Source organism: Penicillium paradoxum (genome assembly GCF_028828445.1).
Source record: "Penicillium paradoxum strain IBT 22861 chromosome Unknown utg000003l_segment0_segment0, whole genome shotgun sequence".
In the NCBI taxonomy this organism is placed as follows: Eukaryota; Fungi; Ascomycota; class Eurotiomycetes; order Eurotiales; family Aspergillaceae; genus Penicillium; species Penicillium paradoxum.
Window position 1 is genome coordinate 2998809 of NW_026643181.1, and position 8810 is coordinate 3007618.

The following is an 8810-nucleotide window of genomic DNA, read 5'->3' on the forward strand; positions in this document are numbered from 1 at the left end:
AGCAACTCCACCGGAGTTGTTTCATTGCTTTTCTTCTCCACCGGGACAAGAATCCAATGTGCGAACGTAGCGATCACATGATCTTGTAATTTACAGCCGAGAAATATTACACTGCGATCGACCATTGACTACGTGTAACTTTTGTTGTTTTCCAGGCAATACACGCTGAAACCAAGGATGACGGGTGGAGACGGAAGCCAGAGCGTTCAGGAACAGGACTAGCGTTGCCACTCGTCCCTGGTACGACTGATGAGCCCCTGGAAAGCATATTCCGTTCCGGGTAGGTACCTATAAATGGGCACAACGAGATGGTTAATTTCCAAGATCCCTCCGTACGGAGTACTATATTCAGGTGTTGCTAGAGAAGATAGTCAGAGCCCTGCGCTGAATCGGGATCTACAAGTGTCACGACAAAGAGAATGGGGCGGAGCTAGTTATATTTAACCCCCCAGGGGTCAATTCTTTGTTCCTGCATCTTGAAAGATTTCTCGAATTTGGGATTCCGTGCACCATGCAGCCACAGCCCCGAAGGTTTAGTTTTGGATCATCGGTGGAAATTCAGGGCAGGAAAAGGAGGCATTTCTCGAAGGCGAATATGACTCGGCCTAATTAGGAAGGTTCCCTCCACTGGGCATTGGATAGCACAATCTCCAACACAAGAATGCTGGACATCTGAAAATGACGACAGGAGTGAGGGGAAATCGCAACTCCTCCATTCCGATCGGAGAGGCACGTGGTCTATCCAATCTGTCGATATCACGGGCTAATCAGGTGGAATAGACCATTAGCAGGTGTTCGTGCTAGTTCCCATTAATCTAATCCGTATTATTCTGGAGACAACCTAATTGTGTACTCTGTACTCCGTACGGGGTGAGACATCCTTAATATCTGTTGGATACGAGTATGTACTCCGTACGGAGTACGGAGTACTAACGACCCAATTTGAAGCCAGGGCTCATCCCCTACTTCCACGGCTTGAACCAGCAGAGATGTCACCTTTCAAGATACTTATAGACAGATGTAAACATCGGTCCCGTGAATTTGCAGTACTTAGGTATGTACCTAGGTAGGCACGGAGTACGGAGTACTTCATAACAAAATCAAGTTTCAGACACAGCATCCACAGCACGATCCAACTTTTCTTTTCTTTTTTTTTACCGACTCTGTGCAACAGCGGCTAGTTAGGATGCACCTCTGATTCGATCTCTTTGTTGATCCCAAGCCGGAAAGAGCTAAGTGCACGAGACTGGGCTGAAGCCACTAACGAGAATGGTAATGTGAGCCGGGTGCCTGGCGCAAAGGCCTGTGTATCGGATACACTTGGAGGTGGTAAAGAAGCGCCCCCAAGAGCCACGCACTTGGGCCTTGCGGGCACTTCCAGGAACGCGTGTGTGGACTCGACCCACTTAGTCGACGCCCCCCGGGGCTAGACCTTGCGACGGACGGAAACGGTGCTGGGAAAGGCCTTGAGATGTGCGCATTTTGATCTTTTAGATTATGATGCGCGGCTTGGCTGGGGTTAGCTCCGACTCCATTTGGGTCTTCGTCAATGGTCTCCGGGGCTATTGGGGCTACTGATCGGCCTGCGAAATGAAAAACGCTTTCCAGACCCTGATTTGGAATTTCTGGGCTTTTTGCTGTTTGAGTGCACAATTATGCCATTGTGCCCGGGAGTACGGAGTATATACTCCGTACGGAGTCCATTCTCCAGACTGCGATACATTGTACGGAGTATATTTCTTTCTTTCTTTTGAGCCATTGCATCAGATATGATATATGTATAACACATGTTGATACGAAGTACGGAGTATATTTTTTGACATTATATATATGATATACATGCCATAAACTATACCTGTACTCTAAGTCCCCGCTCAATCTGGACATGAATCGAGGTACGGAGTACGATCTCATCGTGTTTCCCAAAGATCGTCAACCCCGACATTCGCAATGGCCAGCACATATTCCACATTGAATTGGTCGTTGCAGAGCCGATCGGCGTGGGAGAAAGAAAGAAGGCGAATAGGGTCCGAGTACAGAGTACCTGTACAACGGTCTCGATATGATACATGTCAAGGCGAGATGCAGTCAGAGGTACAGGTACTCCATACCGATCAAGAGCTGGGCCTATAGGGATGCTTATTCTTTCCCTAATTAATTTCCCACTCCGGCTTAATGCATGGCATCGTCCATTACCTGGTTGACTGACTACTTTGCCTTGGCGATATCTGGCGTGCAGGGTCCCTAGGTATCTTGTCGGCCGTATTTATAGTAGCTTAGGTAGCTATACGGGTTCAGACGAGTACATACCTGATGTGCCTATATGTACGGAGTAGGTACTCCGTACATACAACACCGTATATACACAAAATGTCGACCCAGAAAATGGGGAATGCTCAGGGGCAAGTGCGTGCCCACAACCCACGCACCTGCCAAAACGCCCGGGCCATATCATAAATACCCTAAAAAAGTGTAAATTACAGTAAATTACCCTTGTTGACGCTGCCACAACGTGTCCCGCCCCCCCATTCCTCCCCCCCCCTAAGAGTGATCCTATCTTCTTCTCCGATCCTCGACTTCATTCACTCATTATTCACTCCTTTATTTCTCTCCCTTGTCTGCTTTGCTGTGTTCGCCTGTTGACCTAGTTCGACGGCGTTTTCGACCAGGGCAAATTCCCCTTGCATCGGTCGCCCGCATCGCCCGTTTTCCCTTTCTTTGATCCCGTTGCCCAGGCGGTTCTACAGAAAGTCGTCGCTCGCTCCTTACAGCTTCTTCAAGCCCACACTCGCTTTTTTACCTTTTGGGGGTCGTTTCAAATTTATTGAACTCCCCCTTTCCATTCATTTATCGTCGAAGTTATTGATTGCGCCCATTCGGTCTGTCTCATCGGTTGCCATCGAGACGTTTGGATAGTCTTGATAATCACCGTGTTGCAATTGTGAAGATATCACAACTGTCGGAAGTCTGGTTGTATTGGAAACCCGGATATTCCAGGCGATATAACCTTTGTCACACCATACAATTTTCCATGAGGTGTTGACAGACGGTATCCATCGCATTTTGTACACCGACCTTGGACTTGCTCTGGGCTATCACGTACAGAATCGTTCAACATGCGACCAAACGCCATCTCTGTGCTTGCAGCCTTTCTAGCTGTAGGTGGCCTTGAGCTTGTCGCAGCTCAGGATGCCCCCGAAGCCGATGTGGAGCGCCCGCGCTGGGACTTCCCACAGGATGTCAAGCGCACGATTCGCAACAACGCCGTCCGAAACGCTGATGCTGACCCCGCCTCGTTCATCAACAGTGTCCTCAATGAAGTTGTCTCTACCAAGAGCTCTTCCACCCAATCAGAGGTCACCCCCACTCCCGAGAGCTCTGCTGCTATCCAACCCACAGAGGGACAAGAGGTTGTTGTTGTAACCATCTCGATTGACCCTAAGAACCCCGAGATCACCCACCGTATCACCGGTACTACGACCATTGGTAGCGAGCCAACTGCTACCACAACCACGACTACCGAGAAGACTGAGGGTTCGAGCACAGAGAACACCTCTCAGGAGAACTCCGAGGTCGCTTCCGCCGACGCGGAAACCACGAGCAAGGAGGGATCGACCGTGGACAAGGCAGTTAAGGCTTCGACCACGCCTTCTCCGACTCCAACCCCTATCGACAGCCTGCTAGGTGAGGTGGAATCAGGTTTGAGTGGCATCCTTGGCGGCGACTCGACTACCAGCTCCACGCCTTCGACTACCAGTTCTATCTCTGCGGCTGCTAGTTCTATCCCCCCGACTGATAGTCCTATTTCTGCGACTGAGGGTCCTATTTCTGCGACTGATAGTCCTATCTCTTCGACTGCTAGTCCTATTTCTGCGACTGATAGTCCTATTTCTGCGACTGCTAGTCCTATCTCCTCGACTGCTAGTCCTATCTCTTCGACTGCTAGTTCTATCTCTGCGACTGATAGTTCTATCCCTTCGAGTGCTGATTCTATTTCTGCGACTGATAGTTCTATCTCTTCGAATGCTAGTTCTATTTCTGCGACTGACAGTTCTATCTCCGCGACTGCTGGTTCAATCTCCGCGACTGCTAGTTCTATCTCCTCGACTGCCAGCTCTGTCTCTTCAACTGCCAGCTCTGTTTCTTCAACTCTCCCAACTGTGATCCCCACCCCCGACTCATCGTCCAAAGTGTCTACCCCTGCATCCGCTACAACCACCGACGGTCCTCTTGGTGAAATAGGATCAGGCCTGAGTAAACTCTTCCACGATACAACCACCAACAGCTCCTCAACTGCAACGCCTGCTGCCTCGAGTGTCAACATGATTAGCAGCCCGAGCGCAAGCGCAACCGCGACAAGCTCGGGATTAGATCTCCTTGACCTTTTGGGCCTGGGTGAGAAGTCTTCCACAGGCAACAGCACCAGTGCGACCCCGTCCTCGGAAGTTTATAGTCTGCCTACCATCCCAGTCAGCATTCCTGCTTCCACCACTGGCTTGCCCTCGACTACCCCCACCCCTACCGCATCTTCAAGTGCAGATGATTTCCTCGACGGCATCGCGTCCAGCGTGGATTCTTTACTCGATGGTTCTACTTCTTCGGGCGCCGGTAGTACTGCTTTGATCCCGACTGCGACAATGCCTAACGGTAGCCTTCTGCCGTCCAAATCCACTGGTATAATTCCTACCTTGAGTCAAGGTACCAATACTGGTGGTATCCCCACCCCCACCAACTCTATTGGGTCGATTCCCGTCCCGCACTTGCCCGGCTCGGAGTCTACCTCGACCACTGGATTTGGCACCGTCTCCGGCACCGTCTCCGGCACTGTATCCGGCACTGTATCCGGCACCGTCTCTGGTTCAAGTACCGCTTCGGCCCCTGTCTTGGAATCTACCACTACTGCATCTGTTCCCGCCAGTAGCTCTCACGAGACACCGAAGGTTCCCACGCCTACCTTCCGCCCATCGTCACCCCCTCTTCCCGTGTTAACATCGACGAGCGAATCGAGCACGGCCGAGACCTCTGTGGAGCCCCAGACTATGCCAATCGAGACGCCTGCGCCCTCTGCACCCAATGAAAATGATTGGATGCCATCGACCATCCTTATCATGCCTACGGCTGCCACTACTGAGAGCTCTACCTCCGGCGAGACCGAGAAGCCTAAGCCAACATCGCTCCCCGGTTCTATCACCCCGTCAAACGACGTCACTGAGGCTCCGTCTGATACTGTCTTGCTTCAGCTTGGATTCAACAACCAGTTGCCTTGGTCCTTTGTGGCAACTACCCCGTTGTCGTCGTCGCAGATCTTTAACTACACCCCCCAGGCCATTGAAAAGGCCTTGCCAGCTCTCTCTGCCAAGGACAGCCCAGTTATGTTTGCTCTTGAGCCTTATTACAACTGGCAGGCTACCGGATACAATGCCACACTTGCTATCTTCTATTTCCCCCGCGATAAGGTCGATGCCCTGAAAGCCCTGAAAGTCAACCCCAACTCTGCTCTTTACCACCAGTCTAGCGAGTCTATTCAGTCCCTAATGGCCATGGTTGACCCGACAATCCCTCTTGAATTTTCTGGCAATTACCCTAGTGGTAGTAGCAGTGAGTCGACTAGTGGCCACACCCACGGCAGCACCGATAATGGTTCGGATGATGGCAACAATGACAACGGCGATGGCTCTACCGGCAGCTCCAAGGCCAAGGCTAGCTCCGTTGGTATCGGAGTTGGTGTCGTGGCTGGTGCTGCGGCGTACGGTGCTGGTATGTTCTGGGTTGCCCGCCGCTACCGCAAGAGAAAGCAGCTGCACCAGCGCTCCAGCTCGACCGTCGAGCAGATGAGCCAGGGAGGTTCTGCCGGTGGCTCGATGTTCGCTGCCGGTGGCCGTGCTCCCAGCCAAGGTAGTCGCGGAACCGCTCGCTCGCAGATGATCAGCGCCCCCGTTATGGCGGAGAACTCTTTGGGATGGAACTAGATGCGCTTTCGATAACACGACGTATAAACCACCCCTTTCATCACCCCCACCCTTTTGGACCCTACGACAATCAGAGGGCCTCCCCATCCTCTGCCAGAGGCAGGGACAGAGACTGCACAAAACAACTTCTTCTTCATTGTCCATCATCCCCCACGGAAATACATGTCACATACCACGTATCTGTTCTTTCTGTGCAATTTTTGACCGTCTATTTTTCTTCTCAGCATGATACTCCGAGCAACTACCAATTGTCGCTGCGTGTGTCGCGTCTTTTTTTTCTCTTTTTTCTTTCCCTGAAATATTCCCCCTTTTGTTCACCAAATACTTTTTTTTCCTATCCCTTTACTACTTTCAATGGCACTGGGACAACCAAATTTGGGACGAATTCTTTTCTATACCTCTTTGGCTGGCTTGGAGGCCCTCTTATGAATCATTGGTCCTTCTGACTTTGCACATTAATTTGGAACTGGGTGGAATCTTTTGCCTGAGCCGGTTTTGGCTTTGGTCCTTCATGCCCTTGTTTCCTGTCTCTGCCCGTCTCTCTGTGTATGTATTTTGTCTTTTGCGTTTAGTCTTTCTGTTATTTCTGTACAGATGTATGAAATGTGCCCAAGTACCCTGTGGCCTTGTAGATGTGGATGTGAGGCTGTCAATGAGACGAGTAGAATCCTTTTTTTTACTTTTTTTTTTTATAATGCCTTATAGGAGCAAGATCTGGAACGCTGTAAGTCCAATTGTTTCAAGGCGGCTACATCGGTGGATTGTGGACTCGAGACTTGGGACCACATATAGCAATCTTCTTGTTGTGATGGACTCTCCCTTTCTCGTCGATAGAACTACATTGAAGTTTACAAGAATATCTCCTTGGACGAAGGACTTGATTATCATTATATAGAACCCTTGGAAGCGAGGGATCCATATCAACATTGCCGCAGTCTGCAAGACAAAGACGCCACACTCTCCGTGTGAATTCCTACAAAGTGCCCCGTATTGACATTGTTTTGATCTACCGGGGAAGTGATCAATGACCGTTTCTTGCTAACTAAGATGACTATGCATACCTCTCCTGTCCGAATATCCAAATCATATAGACATGAACGTCACACTTGTGTGTTGAATTGCCAAAAGCGCCAACTTATCCAAGTCAGAGTCAGATAGGTCGTGCCCAATCGCATCTTGTGTCCGAATTACCAAATGTTGCCCGTAATGGTGCTCAAAGTCCACCGAGGCCTCCCAAAGGAAGAGCGGCGAGCTTTCACGAAAGAAATATGGGTGACCATCCCTGTTAACCAGGTCAAACTTCTCCCGATGGGAGGCTTTATGAGCTGTGATAAAGGCTCCATTAGCTCTCACTGCAACGCTACAGTGCCAGGGACTCATGGAGAATGAGTTCGCCTGTGGGATAAGGGGACAGGACAGCTTCGTCTGCCCTGATGACGGGTGGATGGAGAGACGGAGTGAGTCTGGGTATATCTGGCGTACGAGCTCGGCGTACTCCTATGATCATGAAATCAGTAATCGGGTTACTTGTCTAAATAAAGAATCAACTGAATTACTTACCACTCCGCGGACAATCATCTTCTTTGCAATCGTCTTGATTCTCTTTTTATATTGTTTAGGGCCCGTACAATCTTTGGTCACTGGACTGAATTTTAAATCAACTTTCATGAACTTATCGTATCCTGCATGGAATTAGATATCAAGTATTGGACGGAGGACTGTATATACTTACCGTTATAAGTCCGGAGATAATCCTCGTCGCTTTTCAAGAATCTGTCGACATCAAATCCAGGCCGTCCGCACCGCCGATGAAGTTCTGTCCTCGATAAATCACAAAGCCTCACATATTCTGCCTTGGAGATCTGGGCACCAGTATAGAGCCCTAACATGTTCATAATGCGGTGGAATTGGATACACGCATATCCCTTCTCCACGGCGATCTTCCGCAGTCGATTCCCATAGTCCCAGACCTCTTCATCCGAAATCCCTGTAAGATCTAGATTCAAAGCCCGAGTTAGTTTCTGAATTCCTCATACTGGTTGGCTGAATACGGCGAGTCCAAGCATACCATTATAACAAATCCCATCTGTAACAATCACCACAATCGCACCGGGGCGGTATACAGCCTTGATATCCCGACAGAGATTCGCCAACCGTGCCAGTCCAAGCTCGTCCCCCAGATCTGGAAGAGGGCCTAGAACCTTGTCCATGCGATTGTTGCTCTTCATTGGAAAAGCAGGCAGTACCATAGGGATCACCCTGTTGACCGCAATATGTGTCTGCACGCGTGGTGTGAACGACGACCGGCCGAGCCATTCTCCAGCTGCAGTTGTACGCTCATGGGAGCCATAGGTTTCCACAATATCCATTATTTTCTCTGCCGTCAGGCGGGTTGTGATGGGACATGTTGTCGGCGCGTCGACATAGGTGGGTAACGGTTCGGCTTTGAGGGGGGCTGCGTGTGGTTTGGGGAGGAAGGTGACTCGGGTCTTTGAGGCGGAGATAGGAAGATCGGTGGAGATGATATCTAGATGTGCGGAGACCTCGATTATCGTTGTGGCTAGCATTTTGGTATAGCTCATGGTATACTGGCAGGATGGTTGTCGGGATTTGAAGCCAGGGATTAAAAAGGGGTGAATTTGCCCTTTCTTTCTTCAAAATATTGGGAACTTATATCAGAATTACACAAATATCTTGAATTGGAGTTTAGTAGCCTCTATTGCCACCATTTCCTCATGTGTTTGGGCTCTTAATAGGGATGTATTCGCGGAAACTTCCAGACATCCCTCTCATGATTTCTGGTTAAGTTTTCTCCCAACAAGTCTTGTACGAAATACATCG

The 8810-nt window shown here is 49.9% G+C and overlaps 2 protein-coding genes across 2 annotated transcripts; one reads left to right on the forward strand and one right to left on the reverse strand.

Annotated features, from left to right (window-relative positions):
- Positions 1-3116: 3116 nt before the first annotated feature.
- On the forward strand, positions 3117-5969 carry N7457_003019 (putative mucin family signaling protein Msb2; the record flags this gene model as incomplete). Its single annotated transcript, XM_057174065.1, has 1 exon — positions 3117-5969. One exon carries the CDS (start codon positions 3117-3119, stop codon positions 5967-5969), a length of 2853 nt encoding a protein of 950 aa, XP_057034216.1.
- A 1083-nt stretch (positions 5970-7052) lies between these two features.
- On the reverse strand, positions 7053-8551 carry N7457_003020 (isocyanide synthase family protein; the record flags this gene model as incomplete). The annotated part of the gene is made up of 4 exons (XM_057174066.1): positions 7053-7466; positions 7530-7651; positions 7702-7965; positions 8038-8551. The coding sequence occupies 4 exons, from the start codon at positions 8549-8551 to the stop codon at positions 7053-7055; spliced, it is 1314 nt and encodes a 437-aa protein (XP_057034217.1).
- Between the last annotated feature and the right edge of the window lie 259 nt (positions 8552-8810).